The 17,153-nt window shown below is 51.8% G+C and overlaps 2 protein-coding genes across 9 annotated transcripts in view; one reads left to right on the top strand and one right to left on the bottom strand.

Annotated features, from left to right (window-relative positions):
- The window catches only part of MKS1 (MKS transition zone complex subunit 1), a 14,419-nt gene extending 5,871 nt beyond the window's left edge, over window positions 1-8,548 (top strand). For 3 of the 8 annotated variants that reach the window (XM_014827066.3, XM_014827073.3, XM_070482926.1), the window contains exons 10-18: window positions 846-888; window positions 1,146-1,211; window positions 2,692-2,762; window positions 3,126-3,195; window positions 3,298-3,405; window positions 4,110-4,243; window positions 4,766-4,848; window positions 4,935-5,032; window positions 5,130-8,548. In XM_014827066.3, the coding sequence (XP_014682552.3) occupies window positions 846-888; window positions 1,146-1,211; window positions 2,692-2,762; window positions 3,126-3,195; window positions 3,298-3,405; window positions 4,110-4,243; window positions 4,766-4,848; window positions 4,935-5,032; window positions 5,130-5,221 (765 nt within the window). In that variant the 3' untranslated portion in view covers window positions 5,222-8,548. Of the gene's footprint in view, window positions 1-845; window positions 889-1,145; window positions 1,212-2,691; window positions 2,763-3,125; window positions 3,196-3,297; window positions 3,406-3,959; window positions 4,244-4,765; window positions 4,849-4,919; window positions 5,033-5,129 lie in introns of all 8 variants that reach the window. The other 5 variants (XM_044745275.2, XM_044745276.2, XR_011493752.1 and 2 more) reach the window with 4 other exon arrangements.
- On the bottom strand, window positions 5,767-16,905 carry EPX (eosinophil peroxidase). Its single transcript, XM_014827031.3, has 13 exons — window positions 16,702-16,905; window positions 16,501-16,594; window positions 16,077-16,252; window positions 15,766-15,883; window positions 15,514-15,643; window positions 14,430-14,636; window positions 12,907-13,225; window positions 11,282-11,442; window positions 10,653-10,908; window positions 10,039-10,209; window positions 7,623-7,860; window positions 6,823-7,034; window positions 5,767-6,508 (listed from the first exon to the last, which is right to left on the bottom strand). The coding sequence occupies exons 1-12, from the start codon at window positions 16,775-16,777 to the stop codon at window positions 6,833-6,835; spliced, it is 2,148 nt and encodes a 715-aa protein (XP_014682517.1). The 5' UTR covers window positions 16,778-16,905; the 3' UTR covers window positions 5,767-6,508; window positions 6,823-6,832.
- Window positions 16,906-17,153: the final 248 nt, after the last annotated feature.

Here is a 17,153-nt window from a genome sequence, read left to right on the forward strand (position 1 = left end):
TGCACACATGCCGTGGGTGGTTTTCTCTGGGAGGGGTGGGATTGGGAGATGGTAGATGGGTATTGGGTGGTGAGAGAGATTTCTACTTTTATTCTCTAAACTTAGGTAGTTTTGAATTTTTATCAATGGTAATGCACTCATGTATAACTTTATAGTTAATTTTCAAAATAAATATAAAGATGAAAAAGTCTTCCGCACTCTTCATGTGGCTGTTTTTCGTAAGTGCCCCGTAGAGAAAGAAGGGGCATCATTTCTGGTTGTCAAATAGTTTAGCTTTTAAAAAACAAAGCGAAATAGTTTGTCAGTTATCCTGTGGTCCTGTTCTTTGTCTTCCCTCACTCCAGGAGTTTTGTTTCTAGATCTGAAACAAGGATAAAATTACCCAGTGATCTCCCCCCCTCTAAAAAATTAACTTTCAATATTTTTATATTGCATTAGCAACATATGTTCAGTTTTAAAAGTTAGATAAAATAGATACACAAATAATTAACAAAGGAAACTCCCTTGTTTCTTGACTTCAGCCATCTAAAGGGAGCGGGGTCTGCAGCTTCCCACTGTACACCAAGGGGCAGCTGTTTTTGCTTCCCTTGGCCATTCTTGTAAATTTCCTGTACTGTGTTGCCTTCCCTGCCATTTAAATTATTTGCTTTTTTCCTACTGTACAAATTTTAGACATGAAGGAAACTGATCTGTGGAGAAGTGGCAGGGTGGGGAGGAAGTGCGACAGTGACACACCCAGATCTGACATCCAGGGTCAGGTCTTCTGGGGATTTGTGGACAGGCTGGGGGAGACGTGCTGCTTCCTTCCAGACCTCCTGATCTTTCCCCACTTCTCTCTCCCTTAGACTGTCCCAGGTGCCCTCCGGCTCTTTGTGAATGGAGAGGTAGGTAAGTGTCTTGCCCAGACAGAGATCTCTTGATGCTTGGGCAAGTGCCCACATACAGCTGTAAAGGATTCCACCTCCCCCAGTGGAGGCCTTGGGTTGTCTGAAGTACGTGGGAAACTCAGTCACGAGTCTTTTCTGGAAACGCAGTGTTCCTGGCCCTTGAGGGACTTGCTTTCAGAAGTGTGTAGGCTCTTCAGGATTGGGTTGGGTGCTAAGGGTGATAGGAGAATAAGCTGAAATAGTTTCCTGTTTTCTTAGTTTCAGCCCAAGGCTATGAGTATGACAATCTCTACGTCCACTTCTTTGTGGAGTTGCCAACTTCTAGTAAGTACTATTCCTTGTCTGTCTTTTTTATATCCATTCTGACAGTTTTCTAGAGGCATTTGGTAAGGCTTCTTTCCCCACTCCTACTAAAACTGTTACTCCTCTTTTCAAGGTCATAGATCACTTCCAAGTTGTCAAATCCTATAGTGACTTTTCTGCTTTCTCCTTACTTGGGCTGTCAGAAGCATTTCATGTGGCTTACTTTTCCTCACTGAAACTCTTGGCTTCTGGCTCCACGCTCCTCTCTTCTCTTTCCTTGGTGGCTCACTAGCCTCCTTGGCTGATTCCTTATCTTCTGTTGATCTTAAACTATTAGAATATCCAAAGCTGGGCCTGGGCCTTCTGTTACTCTCTCTACAGTTTTTCTGGGTGGTCTCATCCATCCCATGGCTTGAATACTGTTTATATGTCTCAGACTCCCAGATTTCTGTCTCTGGCCTTGGCCTCCCCCTTGAACTCCAGACTCATAGCCAGTTACCTCTTTGTCATTTCTGCTTAACATGACCAAAGGAACTCTTGATTCTCCCTCTTGTTTCAAACCTGTCCTTATGATTTTCCCCATTTAGCAGAATGGCAATGTCAGCCACTTAGTTACTGATGCCAAAAACCTAGGAGACGTCCTTGTTTCTTCACTTTCTCTGGCTCCCTACAGCCAGTCATTCCATCAGCAATTCCTGTCAGCTCTGTCTTCAAGAGATGTCCTGAATTGTCTGTTCTCTTGAGCACCCTGTCCCAAGCCACCGTCATCTCTTGCCTAGGCTGGTGCATTAAGTTTTTAGCTTAGCCTGTTGCTTCCTCACTTGCTCCCTCTTACAGTTAATTTGCCACATACACGACAGCGAAAGTGAGCCTTAGAGATGTACACCAGCTGTATGTCTCTTGAGCTTACAACTCCCACGGCTTCCCCTTGCACTTAGAGTAAAATCCACACTCCAAGCCCTGAATGAGCTGGCCCTGCCTTTCTCTCCCTTGCAACGTTTCAGCCATACTTTCTTTCTGCTCTTGAACACGCCGAGTTCTTTTACACCATAGGGCCTTTTGAGGACCATTTCCTTTGTCTGAAGCTCTTTCTGTTGTATCTTTGCATGACTGGTTCTTCTTGAGTTTAGGTCTCAGCCTAAGTGTCACCTCTGAGAAGTCTTCCTCACCACTCACTCTAAATGAGCCTCCAGGTTACTCAGTCCCTTCCTCAGCTTATTTTTAGTATAGCATTTATCACTACCTGATAGCCTCTTGTGGTTGGTTTGTTGTCTGTCTGCCCCTATTAGAATGTTAGCTCCATGAGAGACAGGGATCTTTTCTATCTGGTCACCAAAATATCCCAATGGCTGGTCATAGCACATAGCAGACACTCAGTAAAGTTAAATGAATGAATGATTGCATGAATGAGTGAATGAATGGCTAAAGGAACTTTGTTTTTTTCCCCAACTACTTGCTCTCCTCCCAGGTAAACTCACTATATCTGGTCTTTGGCTTTCAGACTGGTCAAGCCCAGCGTTCCAGCAGCTCTCAGGAATAACACAGACCTGTGCGACCAAGTCCCTGGGAATGGTATGGACAGCGAGAGGGGCTACCTAGAAGGAAATAGGACTCTGTTCCTGGGGTGGCATCTGAAGATTTATTGGCCTGGCAGCAATGCCCTCTGGGGAGAATTCCAGAGTTGGGCCTGGCCCTTCTCCGCGGGCTCTGCAGCGCCGCCTGGTCCAGGCTCCTCTCTCTGCCTTTTTGAGAATGGTAGCAGCTTGATTTGCGGGGTCCCTTCACCTCTCAGCCTCTTATTTCCTACCTGGGCTGATAGTTTTTCTTTTTCTCTTGTAAAGGTGTTCTTGACATTGGCCACAGGGAGAACAAATTCCAAGAGAGGCCTTGCCCACCCCATGACACTGAGTATGAAATAACACTCCTCCTTTTTAGGACAAGGTGGCTTACTTCTCCTACCCGTTCACATTTGAGGCCTCCTTCCTCCACGAGGACGAATCTGCTGGTGAGTGGCTCAGCAGTGGATCCTAGGCCTTCGGTCTCCTCACGCGGTGCCCTCTCTTGGTGAAGGCCTCTTATGACCTGGCTGCTTCTCTCCCTCGCACAGATGCTCTCCCGGAGTGGCCTGTGCTCTACTGCGAGGTCCTCTCACTGGACTTCTGGCAGAGGTATCGTGTGGAAGGCTACGGGGCTGTGGTGCTGCCTGCCACCCCAGGTGACCTTTTGTCCCTGCCTTTCACGTGGCCCACATGCCCTGGCTCCTAGGAACAAGATTAACACTTCCAAAAGATTCAGCCACTTCCAGTGAGAAGTAGGGATAATTAGGAATTAGAAGCATTTCTCTTACAAGATTCCTTGCCCCTTTTGAGGCATTTTTCCCCCTCCATTAGAGACAGCTGAGTGAAATTCCAACTAACTGCGAAGTTGAGCAGCCTGGGCGTCCCTGATAGCTGCTCCACGCTCCTCTGATTTGACTTGCGGCCCTCAGGGAGAGGCTGCCTGGCAGAAATGAGCTTTCAGCATATGTGTAGTGAATGAATCAGCGTTCATTTTGAAATAATAGCCGTTATCTTCTGTTGTGTGCCAGGCATTGTGCTAAGTGCTTCTTCTTTAATTTTCCCACCCACTTTGTGAGGTATAGGTGTTACTATTTCCATTTTACTAGGTGAGGAGAATGAGGCTCGGAGAGGTTAAGAAACTTGTCCTGGTATACAGGTGAGAACTGGCAGAGCTGAGATTTGAATGTCTGTCCCACTGATTTCCAAACAGGTGCCCTAAACTGCCATGATAACCTTCGCCAGAGGTCAGGTCGTCACCAGACCAGGTGTTTTACTGGTGGCTAGGACTGTGTCATTGCTGGAGAGTCAGTGAGGGACCACAGGCCCTTTCTGGCCCTGGCACCGTTCTCATCATGCACAGGCTCACACACCCTGACGGTCTCCACGTGGAGACCCATGGAGCTTGGCACCGTGGCTGAGCTGAGGAGGTTTTTCATCGGCGGTTCTCTGGAACTGGAGGACATCTCCTACGTGCGGATACCAGGAACCTTCAAGGTGACTTTTGTCTCTGTGGAGACTTCATGCTGGGAACTTGTGTTCCTATCTCTTCTGTAGAAGGTGGGGTCTGAGTTAAGGTCCCTTGTTCATTGCTTCATTGTTATTTAGCCTCTTTCTTCCTGTGGCTTAAGCTGGAAGTCATGGCCACATCTTGACCTAGGTGCAAATGTCTACTCTGCTATCCTAGGAGATCTTTGGAAAATAGTATACTTAGACATTTCCCTTGATCCCCATCAGAATAGCTGGCCCCTCCTTCCAGCCCATCAGTGAGGCCTCAGTTGGAGGTGAGGAGGATTGGCAGGCAGCCTGTGAGACTGCTTATTCTCAAATGAAGTTGGAATGTTCCCTGATTTACAGTTGGGAGCCCAGTGTTAGCCTTGAGGTGATGGAGTCTGGGTCCTGGAAAGTGGTTTCCCCAACAACTGTTCTCCCCAAGAATGGGAATAAGAACAGGAGGAGGCCAGCATGGTGCCTGGGGTCTAGAAACCACAGAAAGCTGATGCTAACTGCGTGCCACAGGGGGAGCGTCTGAGCCGCTTTGGACTCCGCACAGAGACCACAGGCAGTGTCACCTTCCGTTTGCACTGTCTGCAGCAGTCCAGGTGAGTCACCCTGGCCCTCTGCCTCGGGGCTGCTTATCCCTGAGGGCCAGAGAGCAACCGTGGCCACGTAGCGGGCTCCCCTGCAGGGCCTTCATGGAGTCGAGTTCCCTCCGGAAAAGGATGCGGAGTGTGTTGGACCGTCTGGAAGGATTCAGCCAGCAGAGTTCTATTCACAGTGTGCTGGGTACGTTCCCCGCTTTCCCCAGCTGCCACCCAGGGTCAGCATGGGCCACGCTCCTCGCCACATCAGTAGCTGACTACTGTACTTGCTTCCCTTGCAGAGGCCTTCCGTCGGGCCCGGCGCCGCATGCAGGAGGCCCGAGAAAGCCTTCCCCAGGACCTAGTGGGCCCCTCGGGAGCCACGGTCTCCTAGCTCACTGCAGCCCTGGCCCTCCGTGCAAGAGGACAAGTCAAGCGCTATCTAAGGCCGGTGCCCTCCTGCCTCTTCATCCTTCTTATTAGAGACCACTTTGACCTGCTAAGAAAGTCCCAGGCTGACGCCTCTGCCTAGTCTTCAGCAGGGTCTTCTCCCTGCCAGGTGGCAATAAACCAGAGACCCTGTGCCCCCCATATGGTCCCCATCTTCATATTTCAACTACTGCAAGTGGGCATCACAACAAGGCAGGCTTTTTGGTTTGACACGAGTTTGGGGTAACCCCATAGTTAGTTCTGTCCTTGACACAGCCTCTTTTCTGTCTCATCTCAGTCTCAGTTGCAGAGGGCTGCAGGTACCTTATGCTCCACAACCCTTTTTACAAATGGAGGCTCAAGAAAGAAGAAGGAAGGTGTGAGAGATCTTAAATTCCTGGCCCAGGAGGCTCAGCATCCTCTTTCCAGAGTAGCCTCATCCTACTGCATGGGGCTTATTGCATTTGAGATATACCTTATTTTTGGAGTAAATGAAGGCTAAAGGTAGTGCGCAGTCCTTTCTGCTAGCAGGGTGGTATCTTTTATTGTGTTTTTTCTACATAAACACCTTTTATACTGACTGACGTTCTGTTGGCTGTTTGTCTGCTCAGCCTGCTGGCATGTCTGAGATAGCCTCAGTGTTGGAGCCCCTAACGCTGCTGCCCCTCCCCTTTTCCTACTCCAGAGCATTTCTTTTGATGCTCTTAACTCAGCCCCCAAGAGAGGCTTAGAGGTTAGTGCCAGCTGTGTCTTGGCAGCCCTCCTCTTAAACATCTGGAACAAAGCACGGGACTAGGGTCACGCCCTCCCCAGCCCAGTGCAAAAACCAGTGTGTGCCCTGAGCAGTGCTTTATTGGTAGAAGCAGAGTGTGCTTCCCAGCCTGCAGGCTCCAGAGAAAGATTGTGAGGTGGCTAGAGGCTGGGACTATGTGGCCTCCCAGTCATGGGCAGGGGTCGGGGACAAGCTGGGAAATAGGAGATAGGGGCTGGAAACCCTCCAGATGACTATTCTCAGATGAGGGCCTCGCTTGGCTCACAAGTCCTTACACCTGGAGCTGATGCATGACCTAATAGCTAAGAAGCTCCCAAGGCGGGAGGATTCCTTGCTGCTGGGAGCACCAGCTGTCACTCCCAGCCAAAGAACCAGCTTTCTGTAGCCAGCAAAAGCGTCAGCAAGATATGGGGGAGAAGGTGGGCTTGTGGTCTTCTGTAGGTCCCATTGTCTCCAAGATTGGAGGCTTGGCGTGGACTCCTGTGGAAGCAGGAGAAGTGGGCAAGTGAGGAACTTGCTGGGTATCAAGAAATGGGGCTGTTTTAGGGTGTTGATGACTAAGCTGAGGTTAGTTTGGCACTTCTTAATTGTCCCCCCCAAAGGCCTAGGCCCCGGGATTAACTATCAGCCCAGAAGCTAGCATACAGGAAAGCCACTAGGAAAGAGTTCCCTGTCCCTAGTGACAAATTCTGTTGTCTCTGCTTAGAGGCCTGAAAGGAGTCAGCTGTCCCCTGCAGGGAGGGATGTGAGGGCCCGACCCGGCCCAGGGCTGTGGAAGGAGGGCCTCCTCTTACCTGCCGAGCCTCATTTGCCTCGCCAGGCTGACAGGTCCAACTTGGGGATGCTCCTGCAGCTCACAAAGCCCCGGGGGTGGGTGTTGGCCTTGAAGATGTGCCTCGAAACGGTGGTGATCCCAGTATTGTCACACACAATTCGAGACAAGGAAACCCGTCTCAGGGCCTTGCGCTGTCTCTTGGTGAAAACACCCCGTTTCTGCCACCAGAACCTACCAAGAGAGTCAAGAGACGTGGGTGAAGGTTGGGGAGAGTTAACATATAACGAGCACCTGCTGTGTGCTGGGTACTTTACATACACTGTTTCGTTCACTTCTCCAAAACTCCTGCGAAATAGGTATTATTCCCATTTTATAAATGAAGAAACAGGTTCTGGGATCAAGTAAATGGCCTGGCATTAAATGCAAAGTAGTTTAAGTGGTCAGGGCTGGATTTGAAGATAGGTAAATGCCGAATCCAATAGGGAGTCAGGTCTTAAACCACAAGCTTACTGGAGGGAAACCAGATTTAGCCCATTCTGCCATATTTTCTGGGATCTGCTAGCCTGGAACAGCGAGGCTGACAGGTCTATCTCCTGGGTTAAAGGTGCCTTCAGCTCAGGCGATTATCAGCCTTGCCTGGGTCAGTGGTCTCTCTCCCTCTGACCAAGCTCTCCAGGGAGGAGCCTCCTGGTCTCAGGTCCTGTGAACTTGGAAGAGATGAAGCTAAAAAGAGTACCTTCCCCTGTTGTCGAGTCTTGAAATGCTAGTGCTTTTCTGCCCTGCCTCTGGGGCTGGTCTTTTTAGGGTAGAGTCTCTTACCTGTCCCCATCTCGGGCTCTTCTGAACTGGTTCTCAAAGAGACAAGCCAGAAGAGGCCCCACTCGGGCCCCTGGCAGAAGAGGTTCTGCGATGGCCCCAACCCAGATGTCAATGTTGTCAGGTGTCCCATACAGATTCAGGAACTTCCTTGCCAAAGCCTGGTTTTTCAGCACCCGGCTAAGCTGAGCCAGATTCCGGGGCTGGGAGAGCCTGCAGAAGCGCCTCCAGGCATTGTACCCTGTAGGGCAAGAGGGCAGAAGCGGTTTCAGTCTCACCTCTGCCCACCGCGCATTAGCTTCTGCTTCTCTCCACACTCTCTCCTGAGAGAACCCTGTGGTAGGCAATACTAGGCAGAACAAGATCCCTGCTGCAAAAGTGGCCCTGAGCCTTCCGAAGAGCAGGCCACCGCCCGCTCATTTTCAACGTGAGCAGACAACCATGCTTTGTGTGCATCGAACTGAGAGAGGGTCCTAATGTAAAAAGCTGTTGTAACCCCACACTCATAACCACAATGATAGTATTATTGGGCTCATGTGCATTAATTCGGGACAAATAAGACAGTACCCGGAATATACAAGACTCAATAGGTTTGTCGAATGAATGAATGAGTAAATAAATGAGTGAAAAAAACTAGAAATGAAGAGCATGGGTAAAGTTCATCTACTCAGAAAAGGACCATATGCTGTCTGATTCTGTTTATATGAAAGATCCAGAATAGGCAAATGTGTAGAGATGGAAAGTAGATCAGTGATTGTCAGGGGCTGGGGTGGGGATGGGGAGTGACTGTTATTATGTTCTAATATTAAATTTGGTGATCGATGAACAGCTCTAAATATACTCGAAACATGGAATTGTGTACTTCATACGGGTAAAGTTTATGATATGATATGACTATATCTGAATAAAGCTGTTTAAAAATTTTTTCCCCTACTCAAACTTCCAAAGACTAGCCACACTGATGTCTCAGCTCTCAGGATCCCACACCAGAACCAAGCCATACGATGTGGCAGGGACCAGCAAGGTAGGAAATAGCTTTGCCGTAACCTGAAGAAACACCAGCCCAACACCGTCCATTGAACAACCACTCACAAACCCCATCTCCCAGCTGAACAAAGGGAAATCACATCATGTACTGTACTAAGTGTTGTGTGATTCTCTCTCAGGATCCTCACAACACCTTTGTGAGGCACTTCGTAATCTCCATTTTATCAATGGATATTTGTTGAGCTTGAGCAACCATGAGTTTTCCAAGATCACCCCACTATTAAGTGGAGTTCAAACTAGGTCTTCCAATTCCCAATTAAGTATTGAACTTGGGAAGGGACTGGAGGAGACTGCAGGAGCTAGTATCAGGAAAATATTTCTGGGACAGCTTGGAGGGAACAGAAATTCACTGTAGCAACTTGGGTGGCTAGCAATCTCAGTTCTCCAGCAGGGGGCGCCCTCGCATCTTTAGCCTTCAGGAGCGCCCAAGTGGAGGAGAGGAAAGAAACTCAGGTTCTTGAGTGCCCGCAATGTGCCCACCAGGTGCTGTGTTAGGTGCAGTTGAAATCCCCCCGCTCCGTTATACACGGCCAAAGGTGAGCCGAGGCGGGTGGGGCTTCAGGTTGTATTTAGACGGGGAAGTGGGAGGTGGGGAGAGGCAGAGAGGAGCAAGGCCGTGGCCAAAGGCTACCCCTAACACTGTGGCCTGAACAGGGGGAAGAAAGGAGAACATTTGAACTTGAAGCAGATTTTACTACTTCCTTGTTGTGTGGCCTTGGGCAAATTGCTAGATGTCTCTGATCTTATTTTCTCATCTCTGAAAATGGCTGTAACAGCTGTTTCTCAAGGTCGTTGGGAGGACTAGATGAGTTAATATCCGTGAAAGTTCCTAGCAAAGTGCCTAGTTTTTCTTCTTTCGTGGGATAAAGTCTTTTTATGTCCTCACCAAACAGCCAAGGCAGTCTTAATTTTACTCCACCTTTTCCCTGCCTCTCGGGCTCTGTGTCTTTCTCCATTTGGAGCAGGAGCCAGTTTCTATATCCCTGGACCTTTACTCCTCCTCCTTGGAACTTGCCAGGTTGACGGTGAATGGAGCAGTTCATCTCTACCTTTTAAATCTACTGCTTTTCTCTACTCGGAATGTCCTGATCTCCTTTGTCAGCTCCTGTGTCCAAGTCCTGGTCCTGTTGTGAACCTAAAGCTAGAGACCCTACAGTGGATGGAGAAGACGTGGAGGGACAGCAAAAAGGTGGTCCCAGGGATGCTTTACTGCATCAACCTTGGCCTTGTGTGCCTCTGAACACAGCACATCCTGTACACAGTCCCAGGCAGAAAGGAGGCGCCCAGGGCCCTCTCTGAAACCCGCACCCACCCACCCCCAACAGCAGCCCTGGTCCAGGTGAAGCCTGGGAGGGGCAGGCAGCCCTCTCACCTGGGAGGCCATGGTCCCGGCTGCGTTGCATGTTGAGAGCTGCCAGGTCCAGCCCGATTCTTCTCACTTGCCGAAACAGCCTCTCCCGGAGTTCATCCACTAACATGGAATCTTGGCGGTTCAGCTTGGCAGGGGTAGCCATGAGGCCTCGGAGGATGGGGTCGATGCCACCTGGTGGCGGGGAATATGAGCAGCACAGATTGGACTAGCCTCTGGGAAGCCCCTTGGATCATCACATGGTGCCAGGCTAGCTCAGACCTGGACAAGACACTCGCTTATATTCTACAAAATTTGTATCAGGAAACAGGGGCCTGGGTGGACATGAAGGGAGTTGGAGCTGGCGGGGAAAGAAGTCACCCCCACTTCTTAAAGAAGGTGTGGAAGGCAAGCTCCTTTCAGGCCCACAAGCCACCATTCTGACATCCATCTCCTCCCCTTTTGGAAATCCTCTAATCTCAGGAGCTGGGAGGCCCATGACTGAGGGTCTTGGTGGCACCTGCCTTGTTTTCACTGTCCTGGGGAGATGGTTAGCAGTGGCCTGAGCGGCAGCCTGCCTCCTGGCACTAAGCTGGGCCCTACTCCCACTCCCATCTGCCTCTGGAAAACCTGGTTACCTTCATGCACGATTCGCCAGCTGGCAAAGAAGGCGGAGCTAAGCGGGACACGCGAGTTGGGTGCTGAGGCCCGGTACTGGCTGTCCAAGCGGAACATGAAGGGCTGAAGCATGGTGTGGCCAAAGCGGAAGGCCAGGGTGAAAACATTGGCCACACGGGGGTCCACGTTGGAGCAGTACCCCCGATAGGGCCCCAGGGTTTTCCTGGCCCGGGCCTTGCCCAGAACCAGGGGCAGAAAGTCTCGGTAGGTGATGATCTGGAAGAGGACACATAGGAGGAACGTTACCTCACTGGCCGCCCACCCTCCTCCCTTGCATTTGGACAGGCCTCTTGCCTTTTGAAGGGCTGCTCAGACATTTAATTCTTTATTGGCATCATGTCAAATGTGGCAACATTACCTTCCTGTTGGCTGATGGAGATAGTGAAGCCCAGAGAGGCTGAGTGATGAGGACAGGGTCACACAGGGATGGGGGTACAGGTCAGATATCAGGTACACCCTCAGTCTCCCAGACTTAGCTGACTTGAGGCACCTCCCTGAGGGTGTGTTAAGGAAGGTGGGAGCCACTCCTTCAGGTGGCTTCTCTTGCCAGATTGTCTTCTAGGTGATGCTGGGACCCAGGGCTCTCTACCTGGACCATGGCCCCCACGATCTTCCGAGCCTCCTGGTACAGCTTGTCCCCGGTCCACCGGGGATTCAGGCGTCTCAGCTCGGTAGCCAGCCGGTTGTGCTCTCGCATAAAGAGAGTGTGCAGCGCTGCCAGTTTGGGGGTTTCAGTTGATCGGGAGTCACCTGGAAAACCCCAAGTTTAGAGTCACCATAGACCTTCCCAGAGAATGTCTTTCTATTAAGGCAGTCAGAGCTCTGAGGACTCAAGAGAGGTGGTGGGACTTTGTGACCTGGGCCAAATTCCTGGCCCTCACTGGACCTCCATTTCCTCAGCTGTGCTGTGAGGTGCCACTGACCGCCACCCTCCTCCCCCGCACAGCGGGCCAGGGCGGGGAGGACAACAGGGTCTTGGATCCTGAAGTGACTGGAACAGGTTTGGATGAGGTGGAAAAGCACGGGGAGGGAAAATCTTTGCCTAATGATTCCACTCTGTAAGATGACCAGATCCAAGGCTGGTGGAGGGAGCTGGGTGATTCTAGGAACCTTGACTTTGGGACTGTGAGCCCACGTGTCCTGTGAACTGCATCCGTCTGCACGTCCTCTGCCGAGGGCTGGACCTTCCCCCAGCTTTGGACTTAGTGTCGTGCTGCTCTCCCCAGGGAGCCCAAGAGAGTTGGGCAGAGCCCGTCCCTGTAGCAAACCTTCCCCTCGAGGCCGGGAAGGAAAGTCAAGTCCCAAAGGTGGGCCCTACACACAGTCATTTGCCGGCTTTGAACTAAACCCTTTTGTACAAAGTCATATTTAATCTACTTTTTAGTAGACCTCTCGTGAAGGTGCACGCTGCTCTTGCCAGGAGCAAAGAAATATACAATCCTTAGGAAAGGCGGCTGGAGCCAACTCCCTGAGAAGAAAGCAGTGGAGTCGAGTGGGAAGGTCACAGACCGGACACTACGCTGACTTGAGTGCCCACTGTGGACTCTGCCACCTGAAATCTGTGCTCTGAGCACATTAGTTATCTTCCCCCAGCCTCAGTTTCTCGTCTGTCAGACGAAGGTGATAAAAATGCCCTCCTTCCAGGGCTGCTGTAAGGATTAGAGATGGCGCCTTTAAATGTCATAAATAACCAGAAACAATGACCATTATCATTATAACCAGCACATGGGGCAAAGGCCCCAGGAGAGTTGACATCAGGCATCCAGAGGAAGGTACCAGATAACAGTGTCTAGTGAGGCAAGAGAGAGGGCACATAAAAACCTAAGGGAATTTAGCCCAGAGAAGAGAAATATTTGGGTCATTAAACAGGCTATTACTGTGTGAAAGAGAGATAGCTTCTTCTCTGAAGTTCCAGAAGCATGAAGAAGAGCAATAAGTGGATGTTGGCTCTAAATGAGGGAGACCTTTGTAACAGTCAGCACTGCTACAGATGGACCATTGCACTGTATAGGCCTGAGCTCCCTATCACTGGGGAGAGGCAAGCGGTGATCGCTGGCCACACACAGGGCGTTTGCAAAGGGACTCCTTCCCGCTTACTGATTCCATGATGACTACCACAGGTCTGTGCTATGGTGTGTCTAATATTGAGGTCTGAGGCCATACATCCACGTCACAGCCCGCCGTGGCTTCCCAACCCAGAACCCCGAGTCTGACCTGCCAAGAAACAGGGGATGCGCGCATTGCGGTTGGTGAGGCGACAGGGGTCGTTGCGCATATTGTCGAAGGGCAGCAGGTCCCGGCCATTGTCACGGAACTGTTGGTTGACAGCCAGCAGCCCGAAGTAGTTGGTCTGGTTGCGGAGCCGCTGGGCAAGGGAGACCTCGCTGCCGTACACCATGCTGGCATCCACAAAGGAGGTGAGAGCGTTGATCTGGTTTCGGACTTTGTTCTTGTTTTGGGGGCATGCGGGTGCCGAGCGGAAGAAAGGGATACAGTCACTCTGGTTCTTGATGCGAGGGTCATTGCGTGGGATCTGAGGTGGAAGAGGAGCCAGTGAGACTGGGGTCCCTAGAAAGAAAGCTCACTCTTCTTGGTCATCCCCCACCTGCTTTAAAACCTTGCTGAAAACTCCCCTCCTCCAGGAAGCCCTCCTTGACTCACCCAGACTCATACTGCTCACCAGGTCAACCTGCGCATCCTCAGCACTTTGTGCCATAGAGTCATGGAAGGTTAGAAATGGATGAGGCCTTAGATCCTCATTTTACAGGTGGGGAAACTGAGGCTCAGAGAAGGGAAGTAGCAAACAGTTATCAGGAGAGGAGGGGTTAGAACCTAGATCTCCTGTCGATTAGGCCTGTGCTCCTTTCAGTCCATTCAATTTGATGGATATTTCCTAAGTGCCTCTCTGTGCTCGTGCTTTGGATACTGTGAAGGTCAATGAGACCCAGTACAGGGTACAGGAAGCCAGCCTTTCAGGGAAAACAGCCACACATATGGAGACTATCACTCTAGATTGAGGTGCCATTTGCTGTGCTTGATCTAAAAGCCAAAAGCTAAAGATAGAATAGGAAGATATGGGAAGGCTCCCTGGAGGAGGTGCCCGTGAACCAGAGCTTGAGGAATGGATAGGGTTGCAACAGGGAGGAGCCAGCCACGGGCCCTCACATGTCACGCCCCATGAATGTCGCCCTGCCTCTTGAGTGTGAGTGAGGGTGTGCATGTCGGAGTGTGTGCGTGCATGGCCCCCCTCTGTCCCCAGTAGAAGTTCTGCTCGCTGGAGTCCATCTTTTCTTCCCTAGTGTTTCACACCACCCTTGCCTCTCAGCCTGAAGGAGAGCACTGTGCTCACACCCGATCCCAGGATTTGGCGGGAGCTGCAGGGCCCTTGGACTTTCCCAGGAAAGAGAGAAGGGCAAGAGCAAAGAGGCCCTAAAGGCTTCCAAAAGCAGCAGCTCAGTGGCTTCCCCTGTGAGAATCAGACCCATGGGTCGAGGCCAGTCTGATTGCTTTCCCTTCCCTGGAGCCTGCACTGAACCTCCTGGCAGGTTGCACTCCCACCCCTCAAAGACGCACAGAACCAGGGGTGTGTTCCAGGCTGTGCCTCTTATCTCTGCCTGATACTCCAGCATCACAGACAGCTCCTTGAGGATGGTGTTTTAGTCTTCCACATCCCTACTCCCAGCTGTCAGCCCTTGGGTGGAGGCTGCACCGGGGCCTGGGAGGTTGGCTGAGGGTACCTTGATGGGGAAGCAGGGGGGCAGCTGGGCGCAGGTCTTCTCACAGTCGACGCCCGCAGTGAAGGCCACTCTGGCTGGGGACTCAGGGGAGAAGTCCAAGTCGTGGTCAATGAACTGGCCCCACTGCATGAACATGAGGGCCCGGCCCCTGTCGGAGGTCAGCCTCTCACTGGGGAAGCGCACGATCTGGTTGGAGACGTCCCGGACCTGGAGGGGAGATAGGTCACTGTAGGGCATGGGCTCCCAGACCCTGCAAGGTGTTGGGGCCAACCCGGAACTCAGGAGCCAGCAGATGGCCCCTGCTGGAGTTAACAAAATCTCTCCTCCTCTCCTGACCTCCCCTCCCCTTTCCTATTTTGTCCCACCTCCTATGTGGCTGTCATTCCTAGAAAGATGTTCTCTGGCTTGGCTCATGAGGATTCCAGGGGTAAAGAGAAAGGGGGGGGGGGCTAGGTTGGCTGGCTGAGACCACACCAGCTCTTCCAGAGAGGTAAATAGATCAAATGGATAAATCAATTCATAGACTAGTGGGTAACTAGACGATAGAACTGATCGATAGATGCACGGACCGGTTGCTAGGTGGTGGATAACTATAGAGAGAATTGGATAGATAGACGGAAGGATCAATGGAAGAAAAATTAATAAGTAGATTTTTGATAGATGTAGGTGATGGATTGTTATATTGACATATGAATAGAAAATTGATAAGCTGGTAAACATTGTCATTTAGATTGGCAGACATAGCTAGATGAAGGTGTATAGCTCTTTATATTTAGCAAGATACTTTGACAGTAATTCTTTCAGAAAAAACAATACTGTAAGAGCTAGCGTTAATAGACCACATCCGATATGGATGTTTATAGGAGGGACCTTATTTAATATTCACGTCGGCAATATGAGGTAGGATTTACTGCCATCTTACATATGAGGAAACTGAGACTCAGCTGTATTGCCTGCCCAAAGTCACACAGCCCGCCAGTGGTGGAGCCTAGATTTGAGCCCTGTCTGGCTGACTCTGGGCTCCGCTTTGACTCCCGTGTTTCGAAGAGAAGGAGCATCCTCCAGACCCTCAGCCCTGACTCACAAGAGGGAGGAGGAAGCCATTGCGCTTCTTGCCGGGGGTCCAGCCGAAGGGGAGCGACAGCCTATCCTCATACTCAGCTGGCAGCCAGCGAGCCAGGGGCTGATTGGAGGCCCCCAGCCAGGGTCTCTTCCTGCAGCAGTAGGTGGGCTCAAGTCAGCAGAGTTCTGGGCCTGGAGACCACTCAGCGTGTAGGGAAGGGTGGATGAGGGAAGGGAGGCACCCCCCAGGTCAGGCGCAGGCCCTGGCACCCACTTGTTGTTGCATCTCCCGGTGATGGTGCGATATTTGTTACTGCACTTCTCGGCCTGGTCCTGGAGAGCACAGCCAGTGGCCTGGGACAGCAGCCGCAGCTGGGGTTCTGTTAGCACATCTTGTGGGGGGAGGTGAATAGGGGCCTGGACCCAGGATTCTAGCTCCTTCCTGAGCTTGTCTGCTCAGTATCTCTCATCCCTTTACCTCTCCCCTCCCAACACCCCAAGGCTGTGTACCCTGCCTCCCCCTCCTGGCTTCCTTCCACTCCCAGGCCAGGGAAGGCCCTGGGGGCTCAGTAGGGAGCACAGTACCAGTGACATTGAAGGATCTGGACCCCTGGAGTTGTAACTTCTCCTCCAGCAGCCCCAAGGCCACATGCATATAATCGGCAGCCCGAACGACTGTCCTGGTGGCCGCTGCTGGTCGTTTGAAGTAGGAGAGCAGGTCCATGGGGCTGGCCAATCCACTGCGAAGGCGCTGCTTCATGCTGCCCAGGAGAGGAGGGATGAGGGCTGGAGAAAGGAAGCAGACTCACCCAGCAGATCCCCAGGCCGGGCGGCAGGCAGTCAGGACAGTGTAAACAGACAGAATGATGGATGGGAGGGAGGCTCTCTACACACGTGGCACTGCCCCATGGCGCCCAGGGGCAGGATGATGGGTGAGGTGACCTTGGCTGGAGCCCATCCTGCCTCATCTACCCTCTCAGGCCCATGCAGTCCTCAGACCCAGACCTACCTCCTCTGAGTCTGATTGTAGGCCGCATCCACCAGCAACTTGGCCTCTGTTATGCAGCCCCGAAGGACCGAGGTCTCCACTGCCCTGGGGGAGGCTGTTCAGAGGGAAGGGAACTCAGGGTCCAGGGGAGCTGCAGTCCCCCCACACCCAAGTTCTTCCCCCTCCATTGCCCTCCTCCTGGGCCGCCCAAAGGGCTATTACCTGGGGCAGTGCCCTCACAGAGCTGGGCCAGGATGAGTGCAGCTAGGACGCCTGCCAGGGCCAGGAGCAGCTTCATCTTCGCAATGAGACCCCCAGCCACAGCGCGTTAAGCCACCGAAACACACGTCCTGCGCATGGGTGGAGTCCCGTGCTCACTTCTCACCCAGAGGACCCAAGCTGACCTCTCCCCTTCTGCTCTTCTGTGGAAGTAGCTGGGAAGGACTTTTATATCCCGTCCTGGGGTGGGGGAGGGGGGCTCTGGGCCCCAAAAGCCCAGCCCCTTGAGGTGGAGCTCTGGAACTTCCCTCATTTTTGGGGGAGTCTTGAGACTGACACACCCCACCCCCACCCCTCCCCTCGCTGGTCTGGGGATGTTCTTCCCTCCCACCCACTCACCCCATCCGCACCCTCTTTGCTATCGAGTTCCAGAGCAGCGCCTGGAACACAAAGCA

This window comes from Equus asinus, chromosome 13 (genome assembly GCF_041296235.1).
Source record: "Equus asinus isolate D_3611 breed Donkey chromosome 13, EquAss-T2T_v2, whole genome shotgun sequence".
Classification (NCBI taxonomy): domain Eukaryota; kingdom Metazoa; phylum Chordata; class Mammalia; order Perissodactyla; family Equidae; genus Equus; species Equus asinus.